Source organism: Schistocerca cancellata, chromosome 1 (assembly GCF_023864275.1).
Source record: "Schistocerca cancellata isolate TAMUIC-IGC-003103 chromosome 1, iqSchCanc2.1, whole genome shotgun sequence".
Classification (NCBI taxonomy): domain Eukaryota; kingdom Metazoa; phylum Arthropoda; class Insecta; order Orthoptera; family Acrididae; genus Schistocerca; species Schistocerca cancellata.
The window spans coordinates 156,317,771-156,345,693 of NC_064626.1; the positions used below are offsets into that span (position 1 = coordinate 156,317,771).

Below are 27,923 nucleotides of genomic sequence, written 5' to 3' on the forward strand. Positions count from 1 at the left end.
TTCATCACAAGTGCCATCTGGTACAGTAGCCATAAAATGTACATATTGATAAGTAGCTTTTTTTTATGTTACAGTTTCCCCATAACGGGGAAGCTGGAGCTCCTATGCGGGTCATTCCATGTCAATTCAAACAATTTGAGAAAATGTTCCAGCTGATAGTCTCAGATTTGGCTGAAATTTAGCACACCAATACTACCAAGTGTGGAACACTCATGTACATAATTTTAAGTTCCCCAGCCAGTTAGTTCCAGAATTATGACTTGTGAAAGAAGGTGGCATGACCCGGAAATTGCAACCCGCATCTGGCAATCTATCTTCAGACCCAACTTCAGGTCTTAATAACTTTGGAACTATTTTTACAACCCAGTAACATCCACTTAGAGAACACACTCTATGAATCAAAACACCAACAACATATTTCTGAGGGAAAATAAAAAATTTCAAAATGTGATTAAAAATGTAATATGTTAAATGGTACATATTGTAAGTGCCCTCTATGCCAAATATAATTCATTCAAAAAGGGTATAAATTTTTTTGTGGTAAGTTTAATGTGGCCTAAACACACACAGAACTCATCATGCCCATATCAGTCACACAAACAAGAGTTACATGCAGATGAAAATAAAAAAATTTGAAAAATTACCTGAAAAACATGGATTTTCGAAGTGTGGTAGCACAAAAGGGACAAGCGATATCCAAGCCAAATTTGAAACACTGCATAAGTAGACCATAATATTATATGTAGCAAAATTTCAACTTGTTATTGCAAGGCATTTGTGTACAATAAAAGTTGACAGAGATGTATCTGGTTAAGTTGCTTTTTAACACGATTTAGCAAGTAATAGTGATGATGCAGACAGCTTGTTTCAGATAAAGCTGCAGCAATTGTTGGGAACCACTAGGCAACAGAAAGTTAAACAATGGTAGTTTTCAGGGACAGAATGAGTCACTGTTAGGCAGGAACAACAAGGGAAACAAGCAACAATTACAGGTTACTCAAGTTTTTAAGATTCTAGTTTATACTGGTCAGTACTGTTGTGGGAAGTCAGTATGGAGGCAGAAGAGTGTACTAGTGGTGCTTTTGTTCAAACAGGTTGCAGTATTGGTAGAGCACAAGCATCTGAATGTCATAAAACAACCTATTAAACAAAATATGGCATTCGCTTTGTACTGTATGATCTGTATGAATTGGACCAAGATCTGTTGCTATGGAGATCCGAGATACTTCCTGTTAGCACAAGAAGTACAGTTCCAGGAAACTTTAGTGTTTCTTATCATCATATGAAAGTGTTTCTGGATAAGTATTCTTTCTTACAAAGAAGTTGTTTTGATCCATTTCGGATTCATAAGAAGACAGTGAAGTGTAGCCTCAGAGAAATTGGTATAAAATCAGTATTGAAAGTCAATCAGGGCATGGGACTTAACATTAAACCAGGACAAAAGTTATGTTCCAGGTGTGTTAAACTGCTAATAAATGAAGAATATTCTGATAATTTACATGACAGTGATGAAGAGTATCAGCCACCTACGACCACAGTGGATGAGCAATTAAATACTTCAGTGACTGCTCTTGGTTTGTCTCCCACGAAGACACACAAAGTTGGGAAAAAGAGACAGGCCCAGCTATAGTAGAAGAAAACTACAAGAAGCTCAAATGGAATTAAAACACAAAATAGCTGACACACTAATGGTGGAAGAGCAAGAACTTATCTGCTCCAAAGGAACAGAACTCATGCCAGAAATGCTCTGATATGGACAAAATTGAGATTGATTTGAAAGAAAAATGTGCCATATCCACACACCAGAAAAAAGTAGCTATTCTTACCCTTGCACCTTCCAGCTGGTCTATTGACTACACTGCAAATGAATTCAACATTTCTACATAGATGGTAAAGCAAGCTAGGAAAATAAAAACAACCCATGGAGTGCTTCCACAACTTCAGCAGGCTCAGTGTAAGCAATTGAGTTCAGAAATAAAAGTGCTAGTGTCGGAGTTTTATGAAAATAATGACTACAACCGAATAATGCCTGGAAAAAAAGACTATGTAATGGTGAAAATGGGAAATGTACGTGTACAGATGCAAAAACGACTGTTGCTATGCAACATATCAGAACTATATGTAGAATTCAAGGAAAAGTATCCCGATACCAAAGTAGGTTTATCATTGTTTTTCAATCTTCGGCCAAAATGGGTTGTGCCTGTAAGTGCAAGAGGCACACACAATGTTTAATGTTTGTGTATGTGAGACCCATCAAAATGCTAAGCTGATGTTTGCTGCTATAAAGGATTCTGGTCTGGATTACAAAGGTGCAATGAAGCTGCTAGTGTGTGACATCAGTTCCTACCAGTGCATGATACACAGGTGTGAAGTGTCCTGGTAAGGCAAATCTTGCAGAACACATGAATAACAAACTGTATGGTGAACTCCTTATGGATGTTGATGAACTTGTTTCTTATAAACAATGGACACACATGGATCGCACAAGTCTTGAAACAAAGCAAAGTACAGTGGAAGATTTTGCTGAAATGTGTTTTCAAAAAACGGACAAACTGACCACACACAGCTTCACAGCAACAGCATAATCAGCTTATCTCCAGTTTTGTAAGGATAATTTGAAACAAGATGAAATTATAGTAATACTAGACTTTTCTGAAAATTATGCATTTATAGTTCAAGATGCCATCCAACGATATCATTGTAACAACAGTCAAACAACTCTGCAGCCATTTGTGATTTATTATAGAGGTGAATCAGCTGGTGTGTCTGTCATGAACCTGTGCGTTTTTAGTGACTGTGTAATTCAAGATACCACTGCAGTTCATGCCCACATTCGCACTGTCACGGCATATGTGAAAAACAAGCTGCCTCACATAGATTTCGCAAAATACTTCAGTGATGGGGCAGCTAGTCAGTACAAAAACTGTAAAAATCTCAAATTTATGCATGCATTACCATGATTTTCAGATTCACACAGACTGGAATTTTTTCGTGACAAGTCACGGTAAAACTGTATGTGATGGTATTGGTGCTATCATTAAGCGCATGGCATCACGAGCTAGTCTGCAGCACCCTACAGAAGCTCACATTCTAACACCTCTTCAATTATTTACCTGGGTACAGAAAAATATCTCTGGCATACAATCATTCTACGTTTTGAACGATGCGGTGAAATCAGTCGAAGAGTTGCTAAAAAGCAGACTAGAACACATTAAAACTGTTGCAGGCACAAGGAGCTATCATCACTTCTCTCCAGCGGACTGTGAAGCAGAAGGTGATGTATTTGTGAACTTCATGGCACCAGCAGGACCAGCAAGATCATTTCATTGGCCACGTTTGGCAGACAGGTGTTTGATTCCTTTTGAACATATTCTTATGACAGTTCCAGTTCCTACCACAGTGTCAGGATGACAGTACAATTTGCCACTTAATGTACAGAGTACAGTAGCTAAGGTGTGGGAGAACTCCTGTTCGAAGCACAATCGACTGGTTTTAAGCAGTTAAGGTGTAGTAAACATTAATGATAGGTTGTGTTAATCTGTCTATATGTTGTTGCTTAGTGATTAAACAGTTGTGGGAGAGGATAAGAAGAGGCAGAACAGTTTACAATATGTTTTTACAAAATTGTGTTGTGGAACAATGGCCACATCACCAAATACATCTGTCAACTTCCATAGTACACAAATGTCTTGCAATAACATGCTGAAATTTTGAGATATATATCATTATGGTCTACTTATACAGTGTGTGAAATTTGGTTTGGATATCATTTGTTCCTTTTGTGCTACCACACTTCGAAAATCCATGTTTTTCAGGTAATTTTTCAAATTTTTGTATTTTCATGTGCATGTAACTCAGTTTTTGTGACTGATATGGACATGAGTTCTGTGTCTGTTTAGGCCACATTAAGCTTACCACAAAAAAATTATACCCTTTTTGAGTGAATTATATTTTGTATAGAGGGCACCTACAATATGTACCTTTTAACGTACTACATTTTTTAATCACATTTTGGAATTTTTTATTTTCCCTCAGAAATATGTTGGTGTTTTGATTCATGGAGTGTGTTCTCTAAATGGACATTACTGGGTTGTAAAAATTTCACTGGACTGTGTGGAATAGTTCCAAAGTTATTAAGACCTGAAAGACCTGAAGATACATTGCCAGATGCGGGTTGCAATTTCCGGGTCACGCCACCTTCTTTCACAAGTCATAATTCTGGAACTAACTGGCAGGGGAAACTAATACTTTGTACACGAGTGTTCCACACATGGTAGAATTAGTGTACTGAATTTCAGTCAAATCTGAGACTATGAGCTGGAGCCCCTGGTTGAACTGACATGGAATGACCCATGCAACACTTTTTATGCGAGACAGATGTGGGTTTTCAAGAGTGCCTCCGAAAATTCTCAAGGATGTCTCAGATGAAGACTTGGGTGACAGCAACAATTCAAAACTTCAAAATAGTTAATGATCGTGACGCTTATTTGAAGAAGGAAACTGAACACAATGAAGATGTCATAGCTTATGACGATGGAGAAGCATACTAGTTCTGTAAGTACAGATGTCTTCTATGGAGAAAATAGCAGTCACCAGCTAACTAAGAACAAAGCAACAATAATTGTTTTTTAAGAAAAGAAAAGAAACCATGTGCCTTTTGTGCTCTTCATTTGAAAAGTAAATACAAGATATCTGTGTCAATAGTGTGGTGTTCCAATTTGCTTGGAATGGTTCATAGTCTCTGAAATGCTTGGATGCTGAAAGTGATTAAAACATGATTTGGATCCTCATAGGAATAAATAATTACTTAAAATGAAAATGAAGCAAAGTTTCTCCCTTCATAAACTTGTGGATTGCAATAGTCGCTCCATGCTGACATGATAAGCAGTAAACTCAAAACTGATTTAACACACAATTTCTCATAAATGATATGTGTTTTTCCATACAGCTATGTTGTGAATCTATATTATTATCTCCCTGATGATGAACAGTGAGTAGTTAGAGAGCTTGCTATCTACGGTTATTTTAGTAATACTTAAAATAAAAATATGTTGGAAATTTTGCTAAGTTTTTAACTGTCTGTTTTAAATCATGTATTCTTTACAAAAAAAATCAAATTTTCCATGAAGTCTACTTCCAGGAAGTGTAATGAACAACCTGAAGTCATGAAGATATATATTCACCAATGTAGTACCAATATAGTAGTTTCACATACAAAACATAAAACAGCAGTTTGAGAGATGCCTCTGTAGTAACTGTGTTTTGTCAAAGTCGGTAGTAGTTAGTTAAGTGTTGCAACCAACAAAATTTATATTTATCAAATACAATGAATGTGTTCCTGACAGATCAAAATTGTGTGCCGCACCAGGACTCAAACCTGGGATCTCTACCTCTCACTAACAAGTGTACTACTGATTGAGTTATTAAGCACAACTCATGATCTGCTCTCACAGCTTAACTTCCAGCAACACCTCATCCCCTAAGTTCCAAACTTGACAGAAGTTTTCTTGCATACCTTGTGGGACTATCAATACAGCAGTAGGTATGGATTGAGAGTCATGCTTGGATAACTCAGCCAGTAGAGCACTTGCTCTTCAAAGGCACATGTCCCTGGTTTGAGTACCAGTCTGGTTTTGTTTTGATCTGGCAGCAAGTGTCAAATTAGTGCATATTCCACAGCAGAGTGAAGATTCAGATTGGATGATGGCGAAATCACTACATGAAACCATAATTCAGTTGAAAATAGGACAAGGTGAGCAAGTGAGAGAACAGGAAATTACCAACAGCAGATGCTCACAGTTAAGTAAATACTGTCCCTCTACACAGAGGGTGGCTCACAAAATAGGTAACTTTTTTTTTAATAAACACTTTACTGTCAAGACAAACTCAAAGGAGCATATACTAGATTGTAAAATACTCTGTAGAGAATTGTTCTAACTCAACACATGCTCAGTATGTCCACTATTTGGATTCTGAGTTTCTTTCACATGAACACTGATGTTAGCAATAAAATACTGGGAACACTACTCTCCTAGCAACGGTATCGAGAATTACACATCATTTCTTAAACTCATTCGTTTCTCCAAGTTCTATTTCAACTGCTTTTGAGATGCTCAATAGGATATCAAGTGCAACTCATAAATTATCTATAATATAAATGGTGACACATTTCGTACACCACACATTTCGTTGGAAGCGTCTATGTGCCCAAGGCAACAGCTCATTACTGGCTAAAAGGCATTTACTTCAATCGTATAATGCTACATTGGATAACTACTGCAAAGTATTTGAATGAAAGCATTTCCATGTGACACTACTAACTAGTCTGTTCTTTTGACTCAGGTTCATAATGACTGCAGCTAAAGTCTACAGCAGGACCAGTGGTGGTTATGGTCGTGTTTCTCTAATGCTCATACATTGGTGATCCATCAGTCCCACACAGCCAACAGGGTGATACTATTATGTAATCAACGATAAGTGAGAAAAGAGACAATGAATTTCTAGCAGCTAAATAGAAACTATTCTTTCTGATTTTGTGACAATTATTTAACCCCCTCCCTCCTCCACTAACTGGGAGTATGTCACGAATTACAAGGTTGAGGGATGTGGTCAGTTTGGAATCAGATTGGTTGCAAGTTGGCAAAGCCAACAAATGTAAAGCTAAGAAACCTGTTGTGGTTCCAGACTGATCTGCAGCTTAGGCCAGGGTTTAGGTTAGACTGCAAAGTGAAAGTTTTACTCATAAAAATTAATTTAATGATCTGTATTGTCACATATATTTCTTTCATCAAAATATTGCATGAATTATAAGGTTGTGATTGGGTTGGGATCTAACACAGATTAAATGACAATAATAACCAGGGTTGTCTGAACCTTTGCCTGCTTCTTTTTTTGACTGTGTTACCATTTTGGATGTTGTGATATATTGGCATTAGAATGTGACAATATACCCTCAAAACAAGTTGTCCGACTGCTTCTCTCTCATTGGCTGTGTAGGTCCATCAGCTGACACACTCTCTTTCCACCCCACCATACATCATGGTGAGCACTAACAATGTTGCTGCACGGAACACATAACAACGTCAATGATTGATGCTTTGTGCATTCACTTGTGTGCCAGACAGGAATATGTACAGCTATGTAAATGTGAGACTCAAAATAGTTATATTATTTTGACAGTTAAGATTTATTTTAAATTGTGCTCATCAAGAGAGAAAATGACCACTTTTTCTATTTCCTGATGCTGCAACCAAAGAACGTCATGGTGAAATGGAACATGAAAGCGCAATTCTAGACTGTAATTTCCGTGAAAAGAGCTGTGTACAGCACGAATAAAATAGCTTTGTGACTGACACATTGCAGTGGCAGGGGACAGCAATGCTGGCATGCAGCCAGCCACACTTTACAAGGTTTTTACTGTGCCTGGAAAACACACAATGCCTGAAGCATGTGGCACTAGAGCAGGCTGTTCCAGCACAAGTGCACATGGGCAAATTGCTGACGAAGAGGTGATCTTGCAGCCAGGCTGCAGTATACACGAGTGTACTCCAATGGTCGAGTGTACGTGGACAGGAGTGGCCAAGCAACACAGACATGAGCAACAGGGCCGAGTGGCAGCCAGCCTACAATACCTGTGTCTACCCACAAGTGTGATGAGGGGCAGGCAGGGCTGGATGGCCTCATGGGCCAGCACTGGAACAGCCTACACCAGAGAAAGAACTAAAACTGGCTAGTCCCCTACCACTAAGCATGCTTCAAGATACATCCCGAAGTTAATTTAAGCAAACTATTCCGAGACCAACAAACCTGAGCCAAGAGAGAAAACCATCTTCAAACTGATTGAATGTATTTTGTTCTCACATTATGTTCATTTTCCACAAGGTATTTCTCTACAGCCCATGTAATGAGCAAATCACCTAAGAACACCTGATTTTACAAAACAAAATTAACTGTTTGAGCGTACCTATTGAGAAACTAGTTGTTTACTGACCAACCACTTTCATGGAGCTAGTAAAATTATGAGTAAAGAAGTACCTAATTGTTACATTCCATCCAGGATATTCCATTGTTTGAAGTACTTAATAATACTGATGGCAGGCAATGAAAATTTCGTAACTTCATTTTGTTAAATTTTGCAGGTGAATGAAAAACGGTTTCTTAAAAAATAATGAGGTGATACAGAAAGTAGCTACATGTGTAACTGTGTAGTAAAGCCTTGTTATTGGCAGATTAGGGAAATACATGTGCATTCAAATCTCTCTTTGATTACAGAGTTTCTGGTTAGCAGCATTATGAGTTTTCACAGACAGAGTTACGAAGTTTTCATTGCCTACCATCGATTTATGTTTAGCTTATTTCTCTCAACTTGATTTCCCATAAAGACGAAGCTTTGGCTATTGGTGTCATGTGCAGATTTATTTTGATGAACATGGAATGACAGGGCTGGGAAAACAATACTGACATTCAAATAGGCTTGAAATTTCCTGATAAACTGAAGCACTTGTTACAGCATCAATGTTACTCAAACGATCAAGTGACATCTGACTCTTGCAGCACTTCTGCAAGGGCTACGTGAGAAACTATGAACTAGCCACAACAACAATCTACTGTTTGGTAATGTATGACAAATTTGTGAAACAGTGGACGAAACATAATTAAATTCTATTATCTAACATACTCCTGTTATATTTGAACACGTTTGCAATAATGGTTCTCATATATCTATGGATACCATATACAAACACTGACACTTCTTTTTACGTAAAGACAACATTCAAAAGCGAAAATGTTTTAATTCAGGATACATTACTTGATTCTCAGCCCAGATCAACATTTTATTTGATTATGAGAGAGGGCAATGATATACTAAGTGCTTTATTAATTAGAAATTCAGTCTATGTTCATATATTACAACACCAGTTGGAAATGTTGCCAACTTTAGATCATCATGGCAACATTCAGATGAAACAAAGAATGAAATGCCTAACAAATGAAATATATTACTTCAGTGGCAAGACCGTTCATGGATAAAGTACCAACAGACGTCAGTAGATCAAAGGCCAACGAAAGTTCGAGAACTGGACTCAATCGTGATTGTGATATTTCATTTATGTATTAACTGCTGTTGTTACATATAACTTGCACTCTAGAAGACATGGCAGTCTGTTTTTCACAGCTGCTCAGCACATCACAATGGAAGGGTTGGAGAGGAACAGTGTTACCAGTTTGTCTGAGAACTGGATGAGTGTGGGGGAGGGAGAGTACTAGTGAACAGGTAGCAAATTACATCACATTGCCAACCATGGGAATCTATACTGTGTACTTTGGCTAAACTGCAGTTTGCCTGAAACCATTTGTGGTTTGAATTGAACTTACTTTAAAATTGGACAAGCAGTCAAAAATAGTATTCATTTTTGCACGAGATGGTAAATGTCTAGACAGGGGCCAGTGGCATACTTGTGTGTTTCATGCTTCAATATTGTTGACACTCACCAAAATGTATGACAGGAACAAAAGGGATGTTTCAGCTGCTGGTTCTACACAGCAGACGTGGTGAGCAGACAATATATTTGGAAGCAAGAGACATTGTAAAGTCCCCTGTAAGAGAGTGAACTGTCAAATTTGCCCTTGTCTAGCTGCAGATTTATCAAACAGGCCCTTAGGCATTTGTCAATTTAACCTCACATTCAAAGCAGATGCTTTTTGTGTATGTTGTATTTTGACACTAGTTGGAATGGCTACAAATGTAGATAAGGCATTTCTAACACGGACACTGGCACTGAGTTTAAAGTAGTAGTAAACAAGATACTGGTCCAGGTAATTAGAGAGAAATATACACACGAAAACCTGTTAAAAATGTTACACTCAGAGTCTGATAACTACATCAACTTTCTGCAGATGGACTGTGAAGCTTTCAATAATTTGTTTAGAGCTATTTCACCCTCACACTGAAAAAGAAGACCCAAGTACGCAAAATTTTACTCTTTCTTACTTGCTCCACAACATGGGAAGAAAAGCACCCACTGTCCCTGGAAGAACTGGAGAATGTCGATTTTTTAAATTTCATTCCAATCATACTTTAATGTGCAGGATGTTGATTTTCTTCTTAACCTCTTCCTTTGTAATATTTGGCTGGAAAGATGTGACATTGGTACTGTTTTGGTAACTGCCAGTGATATTTCATTTTTATCCTTGATCAAAGTTTCCACAGCTGTGGGAAGTCATGATGCAGTGAGATAAATTGTAATACAACTATTTTTCACTAAACACCTGCAGCAAAACATCGACACAAACAACATTAAACTTTGCGTCAGAGTTTCTTGCAAACACTTCAAATATGGTCCATGCTGACAAACATGTCAAATAGCACTGTATACAGTCAAATGTTTGGCAAACATAGTAAAGTTTGGCCAACTGACAAATCATGTGCGGAGGTCTTTACATTCTCATCAGTAGAGAAGTGAAGTACGATGTATGTTCGGCAGAGGAGGTGTGTGTGTGTGTGTGTGTGTGTGTGTGTGTGTGTGTGTGTGATGGGGTGAGGCGTGTTCTCAGGTATCATCGTAAAACCACAACCTCAGAAACTGCAACATATTTGGAAGAAACAGTCAAATATTTGTGATAACCAAATATATAAATTTCACATCAGTGCTATTAGGGTGGCGATACCAGTAACAACAGGATCCTTAAGCAAAAGAGATAGGAAAGGAAATGGTCTGCGAAATAATGTAAGCTCTCTCTTTTTGTGTATTTTGTTTCTCTTTGTATTATCAAAATGCAGACAACTTGTAAATGGCATAAATTTAGAATAAATATTATGTTAACTTTATAAGCAGATATTGTATGTCAATAAAACAGTTGGTAATTTTGATTAGTTAGAATTTAAGCAGATACTTTACGCCAATAAAAAAGTTTGTAATTTTGATTAGTCAGAATATGTTAAAAATAAATTTTTCAAGGTGGCTCCTTGAACAAAAGAAGGGATGCTGTTGTCTTCTATTCAGTGTCATCCTATTCTCTGGTAAATATGGCATGTAAGATCTTTCTGTTCACATTGTGCTGCTGATTTTGGAGTTATATGATGCACAAGGAAACATCATCAATTTGACCTCATATTTTAGGGAGAAAAAGGCACACTTGCAACATATCAGCCCTGCAATCGATCCTGAGAGAAAATTTGGACCATAATTCTTTTAGTAAGCAGTCATAACCTTCTGAACATACAGCTTTTAAACTTTTGCATGCACAGGTTGTATGTCACTTGCTCTGACCCACTGCAACTGGCTTAATGCCCGAGTGTGAAGTACTTATATCGGAGTGACAACCAGCACCCTTCTATTTTTCGCATATTGATGACAAAGTAAGAGTAGGAGGGAGGAAAACACGTCTGCGGAACATATTTTACAATCTTATTCAATAACATGTTCTGCATCAAAAAGATGTAAGCAATATGAGTACATAATATGTCAACCTCATGCACATATTTGTTCAACAATGCGTGTTTCAAAATGAATATCAGGGTTTTAAAGCTTTGTAACATTTGCTACATTCAACCTACAATTGCAAATAATACATAAAATGAAAGAGCAACTCAAACAGTTTTGTTCATATACCTATCAGCATGTCTTGTTTCCTGAGTCTTCCATTAGAAAGCATTAGTAGGTAAGATGGAGAATAGTGAACACAAAGTTCTGTGTTTTACAGTTTGCAAGGACTGAATCTGTTATTACAGTGCAACGTGTGAACTGTGTTAGGTGCCACTGTAATCCTATAAGTGATGATAAAATCTGTAGAGGACACCATCAGATGTTTGAAAATACTAGCTGTATTTGCAAAGGGAAGAGTACGGGATGACAGAAAGTGAATGAGGAATGTGCGGACTGAGTGTCTATTTCTCTGTTGGAAGAAGTGAGCCACAGAACTTTATCAGGTAACAAGGTGGTGCACCGCCTCACTGGCATAACTCAGTACACAACTGGTTCAATAACACTGAACTAAGCTGCTGGATGACAGTGCTTGTTTCATATGACTCCCATGATCACCTGATCTGATGCCATGTTATTTTCATCCTTTGAGAAAAAAAGGGGGGGTGTTATAAAGAATCATGTATATGAGCCTCCATTACCAGCTGATCTAGCCGACTTTATAAAAAAACCTGAAGCAGTTGTTGCAACAATTATTCCAGACACACTTATCATTGTTTGGGAAGAACTCACCAATCAACTAAATGTGCACCCTGTGGCAAATGGTGCTCAGATTGGACCCTTTTGAAAGATACTGACTAAGAAACCTTTGCTCTGATGTATTATTTCTAATTGTAAGTTGAATATAATAATGCTACAAAGCCTTAAAACCCCAACAATAATTTTGAAACACACACACACACACACACACACACACACACACAGACACACAGACACACACAGAGAGAGTAGCAACTATCAGGTAACAAAACAAAACAACCAAGTGGCGATTCCAGGAAAAAAAAAAAAAAAAAACTAATTGAACTACCATAAATGTGAAGTTTCCATCAATTAATTTTTTTCAAGTTTTGGACATTTACACAGTGTATATATTTTTTGGATCACTCTGTATACATACCTCAAAATCAAAGTTAAGAAAATCAATTTATCTACATCAATCGTGTTGAAGAATAGTGCAACTCCTGCAAATGTATTTTTTAACAGTGGCAGCTCTCAACTCTGATGAAAATAACGCACAACGACGATATTAATTATTAAGCATTTAGTGCCAAATACGATCTAATCAGATCGTGCAAAAGTGCCACGTACGATCTAATCGTACTGCCGTTTTCGCGCACTTTTCTTTCAAACTATGGCACAGATCGTGGTATATCAATGTCGTGAAGACAAACCAAGGTCGAAAGATAGTCGTCAAGTACTTCGTTTCGATTGTTGATGCCAATAATCGATATTTTCTAGTTCCAAACACAAGGTTGTTTTTCGTTCATTTCGAAGGTACTACGGCGCCGCCAAGGAAGAAGTCTTGTTTGAGTGCAGTGTATACTGCGGGAAGTAGTGAAGGTGAGAACAATTTTGCAGGTTTTTTGGACAGTGGATCAATCTACGAGTGGTCTAGTGGTGATATCTCATCATGTGAGTTATCAATAGCCGAATCTGCACCAAACACCAGCAAAGACGATTTTGAAGAATTGACTGCAGCCAGTGACACGTTTGCTGAAATTGGAACTGATGAGTTGGACAATCCTGCTCCTCACCACTTCACGTTTTTGGAATTACCAGGCCCCAAAAATGTACCAATAAATGCTACGCCAATTGATTTTAACAACTTGTTTTTTACAGTGCAACTGTTTACAATAATGGCAACAGAAACAAACAGGTATGCTCAGCAATTTCTCGAAGCAAACGTAAACTTATCAATGAACTCTCATGTGAGAAAGTGGTATCCTACCTCAGTGCCAGAAATGAGGGCTTTTGTGGCAGTAATACTAAATATGGGACTCGTAAAGAAACCAACAATTTTTAGTTACTGGTCCACACATGAAAATATGGCAACCCCATGGTTTTCCCCGAATGTTTTCGTGAAATTGATTTCAGTTTCTCCTAAAATTTTTCCGCTTGACAGACAATACAAAATTGCACCCTCCTGGGCATCCAGTGTATGACCCCACTGCAAAGTTTGATATTATGCTGAACATTGCCAATAATGTGCTTTGTCACCTTTATACACCTCATCAACAGCTGAGTGTTGACAAAAGTCTTGTTAGCTCTAAAACTCAACCAGTATCTCCCTAATAAATATCACCACAGATGGGGTGTAAAGTTCTGGATGCCATGTGATTCTGTGGTGAACTAGTGCCTTGGATTTTGTGTGTACCGTGGAGCAAGAAGTGAAGCTGACAGAGTGGAGGTAAAAGAGCACGGATTAGGCTATGTAGTTATTACAAAATTACTTGCTCTTCGAAATTACATGAACAAGGGGTACTACATTTTCTGTGACAATTTTTTCATACCAATTCCAGTAGTGGAGAAACTGTATTCCATGGGAACCTTCCTCACTGGCAGAATATGGAGGAACAGAAAATTTCTCCCACCTAATCTTTTTCCAAATTTGACATTGGGCAGGTCAAATTCTTTAGAAAGGTCTTTGTGCTTCTCTTGGCTTCAGGGAAAAGAAGTCACAGAAAAATCCAGTTCTGCTGATCAGTTCCTCTTCTACTGCAACAGTGTCAGAGAGAAGTACTCACAAACGACAACCTTTGAAGAAACCTGATGTCATATTTCAATATAATAAATACATGGGAGTGAGTTATTCCTCAGATTTGATGACTTATTGTTATCTGGATGAGAGGAAGACTGTGAAATTATAGAAGAAACGTTTTCAGCATAATTGGCAGAATGTTTCTGAATGCTCACATTCTTTATACAGAAAATCTATCTTCGTCCGAGAAATCACTCACACATCTGAAATTCAACAGCAAAATCATCTGCACGTTGTCCCAGGAGTGGTTCAAGATAAAAAAAAACTTAGCACCCACTACATCAAGTGCAAATGCAGCACCCCCTACAGCGTACGGTGTAGAAATACTACCGGGATAGAAGGAACGAGCCTGTGTTGTGTGCTCTACAAAAGATATGAGGCGACGATCAAGAACAATGTGTGTACTCTGTAAGAAGGGATTATATCCCAAATGTGTTGGTCAACATTTATGTGTCAATAAACATTTGTGTGTCAATAAATGATTCTACAACTTAACTGGTATTATGTTATTTTCTGTTGGAACTAGTGACAGATGTTTTGCCCATTTTTCACATCAGTTATTTCAGGGTGCATTATTTTCTAAAATATGTGACAGAAAGACACAAACAAATATTACATCATTCAGAATACTATGTAGATTGATAATATGAACACAAATTTTAAGTTCAATTATATCACATGTGGCTAAATACGACTTAAAACCAAAGTTTAAATTTTTTCCGTACAAAAACTCTAATACAAATATTGTTTTCTTTAGAAGTATGAGGCCTAATGGTGTACTCTACTCATATTTCTGTAGCTGAAAGAAAAAAAATTAAGGTCCTATGACAAACAGATCAGATTTTATGGTAAGTTTAACAAACTTCCGCACTTCAATACAAAATCGCCTGGCACTTTTCAACTGATACCATGAAAATTGCATAGCACCAAAAGGATTAAGTAGGGTTACACTACTACTTTAATGACACATTCAATCATGCCATTAATTTACACTGTGTTTTTGAATCACAACATAGAAGAGTTCATAGCAAAAAGATCTCTGGCACCTGCTACAGGTTAAAAACCTTGCACTCTGACAATGAACAAAGAAGCACTATCACTTTTTGGTTCACAGACACTATGAACACAAATCTCTTACTCACTCTGCTGTATAGCACTTTGCGTATGGTCATTAGGTGACTGCAGGAGGGTAGAGCAAGTGCCAATTGGTGTACAGGAATGTTTACAAGCTGTACATTCAGAAGATCTTAACAGCATAGTAGCAGAATAATGTCCTAAATTTTTGCATAGGGCCATTTCCTTGGGCTGAAATCCCCTCCTTAAAATATGAGGTCATGTTGGTGGTGATTCCTTGTCAGTTCACAGACATTCATGTGGCTGTCCAAACAAATTTACCATCAAGTACACCAATCAACCCAAAAAGTGTACACACATAGGGTGCAAGCCAAATTTAGTAAAATATGATTTACGGAGACAACAACGTCCCCCCCCCCCCCCCCACACACACCCGCACCCGCGCGCGCACACACACACACACACACACACACACACACACACACACACACACACACACACACAGAGAGAGAGAGAGAGAGAGAGAGAGAGAATACAGCATGCTAACTACATCAAACATAACCCAATTTCAATGAGACACAATCAATCACATAACAGAATTTAGCACAAAAGGTATACAAGCAAGTGAAAGCTAAACATTAAATGGAACATCAAATTGAAAGATAGTTCTACTACAAACACTAGTTTCAATATCAAAATGACAGAACAATATAAGCCTACAGGTACAAAAATATACTGCACCTCTTCCTGCTAGGCGATGAAATTTTCTCCATGTGAGTGGCCCAGACACTGTGTATGGCGCTTCCCACAATCTTGTCGTGCATTTCTTCTGGATAGCTTCTTGAAGCAGAGGTTGCAGAGTTTTCATCACCCTCACTATGTCCTGATTACACTGTGGTCCCATTGCACGCAAATATGGCCACCGATGTACACAAGGTACATTAGCCCCTTTTCCACTGTTCTGCATCATCTGCTGCCTTTGCTGCATTTCCTCAACCTTACACATTGCTACAGTTGTACTTTCCAATAGCGCTTGCCTCCCTTGTTCTAGTGCCATGCAAGTCACTTCATTGCTGTCCGTAAATTCTAGCACGTTCACTGTCGTACCATATGGGACGGCAGGGCCTGAACTTCCACGGAACTGCTTCGACGCACGATAGAGTGAGTTACTGGAACTCTGGACGATAACACACTGTTCCCTTACGAGTTCTATAACATTCTGCGGTACCTGGTCCACTAAATCACTAGCACCACCATTTTCTGTACTTGATTTTTCACTACTAGAAAGCAAGTAGGCCATAATTGACCCCTTCCGACGTTCACTCGGGTCTTCAGCGATTCCTGTAATTTCCTGTTCGTCTTCATAGAACAGACCAGAACGGTGAGAAAGTCTTCTGTTCACAACAGCACTAAAACCACAACTACAGCGAATAGGATCCTCTTCAGCAGCTCCATTCATGACAGACGTTCCACCGTGATGTCCTGGAGATGAACCCATCATTCCGTAAGGTGGAGGTGGTCCACCCATTCCTATACTTCCCATTGACAAGAAGGGAGATGTAGGAGGATATGGTAAAGAAGTAGCAGGTGGCTGAGAAGGTGGCTCTGGCAGATAGATCCCCGCATCAGCACCACGGATGTTCCCAACTACTTTGAGACCAGCATTACACACACAAAGTGTACAACTGTCAAAGTTGTGATCTCTAAATATATTGAGTGCAGTATCACTGAGTAATATATTGACAACAAGCGAATTGGCTTCAGGGGCACGGGCCATAATGGGTGTGGGAACTGGCTCAACAGAATTCAAATTTTTATTGAGGTAGGAAGATGCAGTGGAAGTAGCCGGACTGGGAAGTTCATAAGGTGGTGGAGGAGGGCAAGGAGTCCTGACACCACCTCCACGGAACTGTGACTGCATATGAACAGGAAGCCCTCCACTGCTCATGGCAACAAGAGTCATTGGGCTCGGAGGGAAGGGGCCAGCTGGAGATATCGCTCTCGGGTGCGGAAGCTGGGTGTGGTGAGGATGTGGATGATGGGGGTGGGATACCTGAGTTGTATGCGGATTGCTAGAAACTGAGTTAGGTCTAGAATTTGTACCAGCATTTGAGGAAACCGGGATGTTATTTGAATGACTCGATGATGCTGACTTCTCACTGACCTGCTGTACAGGAGGATATTGCCACGACGGTTTGTAGACACAGTTCGTTGGTAAATTCACAGGGGGTAAACTCTGGCTTGGTAAGTTTGTCAGAGGTGCATATTTTGATGAGCCAACAAATCTATAAATTGTTGGAGGCCGAAAAACGTAAGACCAGTCCTCAATATTTTCCTCTTGTGGACTGCCCATATTAGGATAAATTTCTTGTTTGAACCTGGTACTACACGTAACTGAAAGGCTTTCAGTTAATTCACCAAGAGCACCATCTGATAAATGACCACAAGGTGAAGCAATAGGGTTGTGCTCCATTGACGGAGGTGTGGGAAACATTTTAGACAGTTCTTCAGGACGAAGAATTCCAGATCCTCCACAGCTGTTCAATGATGTATTGCCTCCACTTCCTCTTGGGGGTTTAACCAGCAAACTGGTAGATGCTGTATCATCTGACAGACCTGCAGGCTTGTTTGATCCTGGAGGAGTCTGCACCTGCAACTGCCAACAAATTTTCATTGTTTAATTTATGGAGAGCTATGAATAAGTTCACTGATAACTCTAAGCAAACATGCAAAACTACTATTAGATTATGCATAAGTTTTAGCATTTTTTTGTCCATGTTGGTCATCATCTGCTGTCATTTGTTATTTGGAGTACACAATTTGTAAATATATCTCAAATTATAGCAGTTTAAATAAGGATTATCCTATCTGTGGGCTAAAGCTCCAAGCAGAACAAAAGTAATATTACCGACAGCTTTCTGAATGCAGTGACACTTATGCAGAAAATATCATTAGAAGAAGGCAGCTGAAGATTCTTAACTTTTCCTCTACAGAACTCCATGCTCTATGTTCCCTAAAAGCTGATGACTCCATCATTATCCTACCAGCAGATGAAGGACCTACCACTGTGGTACTTGACCAAAAGGAGTGTTAGTGAAAGTCTGACATCTCTACATACAGCATCTGCCATCAAGATACCATCCCTGTGATTCGAACTGACCTGCAGTCCCTTCCTAAAACATCAGGCCCCTTGCAAGGACTAACAGCTCAATCCATAGAACCTCTCACCCGACCCAAACCACGCACCCCCATTTCTTCTTAAGGTCCACAACCCCAATCATCCTCGCTGTCCTATAGCTGCTGGCTTCAAAGCACCCACCAAACATATATCTGCCTTAGTTGGTCAGCACCTGCAACCTATAGTACAAAGACCTCCCTCCTATATCAAAGATACCAACCATTTTCTGGCTCATTTGAAATCCGTGCCTGTCCCACTACCACCACACACCTTGCTTGCCACCTTCCTCTATACCAACATCCCCTATGTAGATGGTCTGTCTGTTGCTGAACATTTCCTCAGTTAGCGCCCACCTGATACCCAAATTGTGACATCCTTCCAACTCACGTTAATCAACTTTATACTTACCAACAACTACTTCACCTTTGAGGGACAGACATACAAACATATCAGGGGTATGGCCATGGGAAGCAGGATGGCTCATTCCTATGCCAACCTTTTCATGGGATGCTTGGAAGGGGCTTTCTTGCGAACCACAGGTCTTCAGCCCCTGGTTTGGTTTAGATACACTAATAACATTTTTACCATATCGACTTATGGTGAGGCTGATTTGTTGAATTTCCTGGAATCTCTGACTATCATCTCCCAGTTAAATTTAATATGGTCCTATTCCAAATCCCATGCCACTTTCCTTGATGTTGATCTCATCTTCACTGAGGACCAGCTATACACTTCTGTCCGCATTAAACTTACTAACAAACAATAGTACTTACATTGTGACAGTTGCCATCCTTTTCATGTCAAACATTCCCACCCATACAGCCTTGGCATTTGAGGCAAACATATTTGTTCTGATGCAGACTCTTTACAGCAATATACCTTCATTCTCACCTCAGCTTTCACTGGATGTAACTATTCCACTAGTCTAATTCAAAAGTAGACTTCCCGGGCATCATATCCAATTGCGGTAATGCTGACCACTCCAAAAAACAACTTTGCAGCACACCACTGCTCACCCTGTGACCATCCCCGCTGCAAGACTTGCCCTATGCACCCTCCTACCACTGCCTATACCAGCCCTGTAACTGGCAAAACATATACTATCAAACAGACAGCCACCTGTGAAATGACACTTTATATACCAGCTGTTACGTAAACACTGTTCCGCTTTTTACGTCGGCATACATGTAATATCCAGTTGCAGTGCATGCTCTAGAAGATCACAATTGTGAGCTCGGTGCTTGTTTCACCACACACACCAGACCCCAGAACTCCACAGGTGAAAACCAGCGCTACAATATATCCTTCGTTCTCATCAACCACTTGGTCTTAATTTATGTTAATTCCTTCCGTCTCAGCATTTCTTCACAGTAACTAGTCTTTTCTTCACTCCTTTTTAGTTTTACACATTTTTCATTGCCTTACCCATCTATTTTTCACCTCTCACACTTGTTACATATAATGCACTTAGCTTTTACTCTTATTAACTCATGCACTCAATCATGTCTTCGAATTTATTTGATGCATTCCCCAACAATCATTTTTCCTTCTCATCCCATCTGGTTAAGTCTCCCTGACCTGCAGTTCTGGGTGACTTTTCTGAAATCTACATCTTTTCCTAGACCTTTACAGTCCTTTTCCTTCGCCCCTCTTTCTTCCCCTTCGACTTTTCTGTCTGAAGAAGAAGCCACTGGCTTCAAAAGCTTGCCTAATTATAACTTTCTTTTGTGTGTGTGTTCTGCCACCACTTGGTGCGCAGATTTTTTTTTCTATCCAATTAAATTATTAAGACAACGACTGTGACATTCTACAGAGTAGTACTTTTGAGACGAGTAATTTGATCACTGACGAACCTGCTGAACTGCCACCAGTTAGTTCATGAACACCACCGACTACTCCAAAACTGTTAATTATGACAAAACAACCATGTCAACAATAGGAAGTAGTAATATGTTGCTTGAGGCTTTCCTGACAGACTAGTTGTAAGTACGTTTCTCGGGCGAGACGTTAGATGTCATCAGGAAATTTCAACACTATTTTGTTGATGCAACTGACAGACATTTTTAGGTGCGGTGAACAACGTGTTTGCCACAACTGAAGATGTCAGTCAGCTTCGCTGTCAAAATATTGTGAAAATTTCACAATGACATCAGACATGTCGCCCATGAACCATATTTACAAAAAGAAGTAGTTTTAAGCTCTGGTTCATAAAAAAATTATTCATCAGCAGGTGACAATGATGTGTACTATTGCATAAAAAGAAGAATACTTTACTATGAATTACTTTGCATGAATTTAAATGTAGCAATTACTGCCAAAATTCCAATGCTTCGCAACTGATCAGACAGACTGTCTCAAAGGCTGATGCAACACGATAATGCATGCCTGTGTCTTGCTAACATTAAGAAAATAGCTGTACAGGGGTCTTGAGTTGGAGGCTACTCTACTTCCGCCATAGGCACCTAATATTGTGCCCTCAAGCATCCAATTTTCCCATTCAGTCTAGGAAGGAACTGCTTCATTATTGAAGATGCTTTTCAAATGATGTTTAAATACAGGCAATTTGTGCGCAAAAGGGCCCTTAGGAGGAAAGTTGTGGGTTAGTTTTGATTTCTTCCATTTCACGTGTTTTTTTGTATCTGAATCCGAACCTAAGGTTTGCCAACAAAATTTTGTGATGCAAAATATTTTTCGATTGTAACTCAGAAACTATCAAATTTTCGTAAAAAACATCCCCCATTCAAAATGGAAGTACATAAAATTTCCTACATATTTCACTATTTAGGTTTTTCTGCCTGATGAACCGCTGGGGCACAAGCGCTAGTTGAAAACTGGCTTGTTTTGGCTGTCTCCACAAAAGCCCACTTTTTCCGCCCCAAAAACACTAGTTTATTATTATAGGCTATAAGTTAGTTCATTATTCCTACTTTCATTTTTAAGAGGTGTAAGTCTAGACACTAATGACTGAACAATCCGAACCTATACCAAGACTTGCCGTCTACTAAGAAAAACAGCTGGGACCCTCTAAATAACGATGCACATATAATTTTTGCTCATAATAACAATGTAACATATAATAATATGTAATAATTTTTCCGTGTTTTCCATTGGAATTTCAACTTTGTTGTAAATGAATTTGTAAAATTTCAAGCTTCATTAAATAACTAACATCATGCAATTTTTTGGAAATAAAAAATTGACTCTTACCTTTACACAAAATACTTAAATATGGGACATGCAGGGAACTGGGAAGTATTACTGACAGCCTTTAACAATAAATTAGAGTTTTGGAGTTGAAGTTAAGTCTTTCTGAGGTATAAGCAACAAACTGATAGCAAAAAATTATTTTTTTACTCCTTTTTTTTTATTTTTTCAACATCACATAATATTGTTTGCAAACCAATGATTCACATTAAAAAAAAAAGGGGGGGGGTATAGAATGGAAGAAATCAAAACTACCCCACAATTTTCCTGATAAAAATACAATTTGACTGGAATATTTATTAATGGATTACTATATGCATAGTAATCATCTAAAAAATGTTGGAATACTTTGCATCAACTTAAAGAATACAATTGCATCACTGAGAAAATTTGAGAGAAGAAAAAAAAAATAAAAATAAAGTAGCACAGAATGCTTTTCAAATTCATGAACTGGTGCTAAGTTTTGAGATACATTAACTGCTGACAAGGTTTTGATAAAGGATATTAAACTTGAATTTGTCATTTAGAATTACAACAAATAACATGTAGCATTAGGACACAAAATGTTAATGACCAATAGTAGAGTCAGTAACTGAATTTTTTTTATATGAAACACAATATTTTACCGCTTCATCACAGGAGGCTTCATCATCATTGTCAAATATCTGGTCCAGGTCCCTGTATGAGGGTTGAAGACCTTCATTTGTAAACAGGCTATTTGGGACTTTATTTGTAGGCCCATTGGCATTGACAGGATCGAAAGGACCAATGGAGTTGCCACTTTTCCTGTCTTCTTCCTGTGAACAAATAGAAAAATTATTAAATGGCAAAACTGAGAGTTCTAAATGAAATTGCACCATTATGCAGAGGAAAGGCAGAGTCTTTCAATTTCAGTGGTTTGGAATGCTATACTTCAGTAATGCTTTACTCTGAAGGAAGTAAAAAGATGAAAACAGTGTATCACTGTTTCTGTTTCACTTACTTTTAATGAATTAGTTCGTTTAAACCCTTCCATACTGACAGAAGGGGCAGCCATATCATCATCAAATTCGTACGGATCAGACCTTTTACTTAACTGAACACTCTCAACCTCCATCTGTAATAAAAACCATGACTAATACATTTCTCTCTACATAATGATTTAGTTAGAACAGTGAAGTTTTGGACAACTAGTATCTACGTTTATTAAATCCTCACAGAGAATTTACCCATATGTTTTATCATACAGTTTCCGCCATAGTTTTACAAAGTTAAAGCAAAGAAACAGTGTGAGACTGAAAATGAAGTACTCTAAGCATGAAGAATTCGAAAAACAGACATTCAGAGGAACTGCAGGGCTAAAATGAAAAACAGTATAACATGCAGGGAAAATGCATTCCTTACAACATCAAGTTTCAAATGAGAACACAACATGTAAACTTTGAGATAACAGAACTAAAAATCTTTATGAGAAACAAATACTACTGGAAAGCGTCAATCATATCCCCCCCCCCCTCCTCCCACAAAAAAAAAAAAAGCACCCATGCAAATTTCCACAGAATGCATCATTCACATTCAAGGTTTCATCCTTTACACAACTTAAATACTCCAATGCTTCTCTAAACTACTGACTTTACCACTTCCAAGGAAAAAATAAAATAAAATAAAATAAAAATGCTCTCACCATGAATTCATTGCATGAAACTCTTACCGCATTTCAACAATTAATGATTAATATAATTTAGGAACTAACCAGCAAGCTCATAAATGTACAAGTAGTACATATTACTATAACTACATTGGCATAACAGACAATAAGAATTTCACTGATTTTTCACTGGTAGGATAGAGAGAGAGAGAGAGAGAGAGAGAGAGAGAGAGAGAGAGAGAGCTGAATCAGGTCAAAAGTGACCGAACGGAATCTGGATGGTGAGGTACAAAAGAATGCCTACTTGAAAATAGAGGGGTCTCGTGATCATAATGCTCTCAAGAAAATAAATGGATAGATAAAACAATAATAATAAAATACAATAGCGCCATGCAATACTGAATAATTTTTAACAAATTTTCATGCAATGAATTATAATTACTAAGCAAAGATTTTCTTATTTTCATATTTAAAGTTATCTGCTTGTATGTTATATCCTTATTTCTTGCCACTTCTCCATTTTAGCGAAGAGACTGAAATTAACAGCATGATGATCTATCACACTTTAATGTGCAGAGGGAAATGACTTTTCAAGAGAAATCCATAAACACATTACAGATGGAAGGCAGTAACTCTTGTTAAGAGTTCTCTTTACCTTACTGTGTGTGCCTCCCCCACATGAGCACCACAGTAAACCAGCCAAAGATGGTGCCCATGTATTTACAATCTGTTTGATGGGTCACTGATAGGGGATCATACTTTCTCAACAAGATTTAATAGCACACTTTCCAATTATCAAATAATTGGTGGCAGAATATTTGAAAGCACATTCGAGAGTAATCTGTGGGCTCTGTTACGCAGATTGTGTTTCAATTTTTCCCCATTATGTACATCGTACACTCTTCAGGTAACTCCTCCAACTGATGCCAGCAGTAGTCAACTATTCACCTACTTACACTGCTATCCAATGAAGATCTAAATATTCAACAGCACACTACATACCCACTAGAATTTTGTAATAGGGGGTTTGCGTGTGTTGCTCTGATATGCATCTACAATAATACCTTATAATGGGTCGACAGAAAGCAACAAATTAATGGTTTGCTGACATATAAGGGAATCCACTATTTAAACCTCCAAATTTCAATCTCAAAATGTTGCAGCAGGACTCTTACAAACTCAACTGGTATTCCATACTGAATATATGGCAGAACAACCTTGCAGCACTACATTTTGATGGTGCACAATGACTAATTTTCAAAAAGGTAATGAACATATCTTCTTCGTTTCCAAAATCTTTATATAATTAATGTTGTTTCCAAATAATAATTAACAGCCTTATCGCACTAAATGAAAGAAAATTAGGTTTTAAAATCCCACTGATGTCAAGCTCATTAGAGATTGAGCACAAGTTTAGAATTGGAAAGGATAAGGTCTCTTGTCCATGTCCTTTTTATATTAATCATTTAGCTCCAGTGATTAGAACAGGGAGAAGCTAAGTCTGGATGCCCTACAGAGATTTGACCTGCCGTCGTCCTGACAAAAAAAACCAGTGCATTATCACTGCACCATCTTACTTGCTGAATAAATCAACATTTTACCATAGGAGAAAGAAGAATACAGTGAGCATGATACAGTACAAACCATCATGCCACAGCCAGGTTCCTGCTTAATCTCTTGTCTCATAAATGGCTGGGACATGCCATTAGGTGGTGACGCTGCATGCTGATGCGAGGAGTAGAGGTCACTGGGACTCATCCGGCGAGTATAAGCTGAATGCCTGTTGGGATCACCTGACTTCGATTCACATGGCTTAAATCGCTTCACAGGATGGTTCAACCTGCAAAAAGTAGAACAAAATAATTTATAAACTCTGAATGCATAGTGATTTAAAGAAACTTAATAATTATGAGAGACATGCTATCTCTTGTAAAGTACACTGATAGAAGATGAACAACAACAACAGTAAAACAATGGTAAAGGAGTGCAGGCAAGTTAAACTTTGTGATGCTGTGGGGTTTAGCTTACAAAATCAGACACTAAAAGCAGTGAATTAGTTTCACTCTTTGTTTAGCAACGTAAGCATGACAGAATAAAACGGATAGAAAATGCAGATTTGCAATAGCAAAATAAAATCTCTCTCTCTCTCTCTCTCTCTCTCTCTCTCTTTCTTTCTTTGATGGAGTGAGAGGAGGGAGTGGTGCATGAGGGAAGAAAACATGTAATATAAATGTCTTCCAAAAGAAACTGTTTGGGGTGTAGGCTTATACAGAAATGAAATGTGGATAATAAAGATGACAGTCAAGAAGAGAATAGAAGCTTTTGAAATATGGTACCGCAGAAGAATGCTGAAGATGTGTTAGGCAGCTCAGTAGGTCAAATATATAATGAAGAGGTATAGAATCAAAATGGAGAGGGAAAAGCTGTATTGCATTATGTGGCTAGAAGAAAACAGAGGTTGACAGGACATATCTTGCGGCACAAAGGATGGACTAGCATGGCGAACTACATTACACGAATCTTCAGATTGGAGAACACATCATTATAAACACTACTGTTATGGAGTAATTCTCTGCACACAAATAATATGCCCCTTATTCAATCCCATTAAATTGTTAATAGGGTAGGATTCGTCAACAAAAAAAGTATGCAGTTTTTATTAGAAAGATTTACTTTTTTGTTGTTTTAATTTTCATAACTTAAGAAAAATCAACAGTGCTCAGGTCATCACTCTGATAGACAGCCTCAAAGCTGCAAAATGCACAACTGCACAAATTTCACATATATGAAATGATAAATATGTACGTAGTATATTAAGAAAGCAGTTTTGTCAGTGTCAAAATCTAACAAGAAAAGAACTCAAGGTCTAATCAGCAAGTAAGATAAATGTATTAGTAAATAAGGAAATAACTTTCGAGTCAACACCTGTTTATCATAAGTGTGTGATATTCTTCACATCAATGCTGCTATAATAATTCATGATTAGTAATTATGGTTTAACCCTACCACTGCTGTGGACATGTATACACATCCTGCTATGACATTCTCCAGGTGCTGTGGATGTGTGTGCATATGCCGTTTGGGTTTACCTACAGTGTTATGGATATCTGTAAGCGTCCTGAGCCGCCGAACCCTCACTGCTGTGGACGAGTTACACATTAAAAAGTAAGTTTCAAGTTTTTATCATGCAACATGTGTGCCTCATTGCTTGCTACCATTTGCAAAGAAACTCGTTTCAATATCTTGAATCATTATTCAATATGACGACTGTTGCAAGCACGTGATTTGTGTTGCGCAAGGAGGTGAATGGGCGCATTGCGTGCGACTATCCGTCAGATATAAAACTCTGACTCGAGAATGAAACATCTTTCTGCCTTCAATTTTAAATATGATTTCGATACCTGACCAACATTTCATACATGGCAATGTATGAAGTACAATCAATCATTGCAAAGTTTATGCAAGGTGTTTCTCTCTCAGAAAGATCTTTAAAATTTCATGCAATGTTTTACTTAATTTCATGAAGCACACTAATTACAGTATATAATGAAAAGAAATTCATTACCTTATTGAGGAAAGATATCACACTGTAAGATGTAAAAAATTAATTTTTCTTCCACTAATAGTTTTTTTAAAAAAATCGGATAAGTATTTTTTCTCAGCACAGGCACCAACATTTGACGAGGAATGCAGCCATAACAAAAGCTGCCCTCAGCCGGGGATGCAGAGAGCACGTCTCTAGCAGCAAAAGGCTTAAAGAGAGATCTCCAACAATGTTCCATCATGGCTTGCAGGTAATTTTGGGCACCCGCCTGTGCTCACTTGATGGACACATGATGTTGCAAGGAAAAGATATCAGCCATTATGTAGCTTATAATGGCTGGGCCTTAAAGCCTTGCTGTGCATGCCCGACGGTTACTTATAAACAAGGATATATTAAACGCCAATCATCATCTGCTACTGAATTTATAATAAAATTATGTGAGGCTACTAAAAACGCTGACGAAACTTCAAAATATGTGACAGGCTCAATGTACCTGGCAAATTATAAATACATATGTGACAGGCTCAATGTACCTGGCAAATTATAAATACATACAGTTTGGCAACATTGCTCATTTAGTGTCATGTTCACAATATCCACACACATGCAGAAATGTCTTTTTAGTAGCAAGAGAACAATGGAACGATACATAAAGAGACATTATAATAGCTTAATTGCGTCAAGAGAACAAGTTTCTTTACGAAGAACCAATATACAGCAACAGATTTTATTGTAACATAATAAAGAAAGTAAAGCACAATGTCAGATATTTTCTACTGCTTAGCTGCATTATTATTAACAAGAATCTAAAAATAAGGAACACTGACAAACCCTGAGAATGTGATAGCTGTGTTTGGAAGGACTTCTGACATCTTATATGACCTTACACTTCAAACTTCCTTGTATGTAATATACAATGCTTCTTGATACGAAGTCAAAACTGTTACTGTATGAAAATAGCTTCAAAGAAGGAGAATAAAATGGACCAGGAACATACATGGATCTCAACTGATGCACTGACACTGACTGATGCATGGACACTATTGACATTGCAG

At 38.1% G+C, this 27,923-nt stretch overlaps 1 protein-coding gene across 2 annotated transcripts in view; it reads right to left on the reverse strand.

Annotated features, from left to right (window-relative positions):
* Nucleotides 1-27,923, reverse strand: part of LOC126167518 (mediator of RNA polymerase II transcription subunit 13) — a 211,199-nt gene that overhangs the window by 37,011 nt on the left and 146,265 nt on the right. For both annotated transcript variants that reach the window (XM_049920483.1, XM_049920482.1), the window contains 4 exons: nucleotides 24,969-25,164; nucleotides 22,680-22,793; nucleotides 22,324-22,494; nucleotides 16,057-17,971 (listed from right to left, as the gene is read on the reverse strand). In XM_049920483.1, coding sequence (XP_049776440.1) covers nucleotides 16,057-17,971; nucleotides 22,324-22,494; nucleotides 22,680-22,793; nucleotides 24,969-25,164 — 2,396 coding nt within the window. The remainder of the gene's footprint in view (nucleotides 1-16,056; nucleotides 17,972-22,323; nucleotides 22,495-22,679; nucleotides 22,794-24,968; nucleotides 25,165-27,923) is intronic.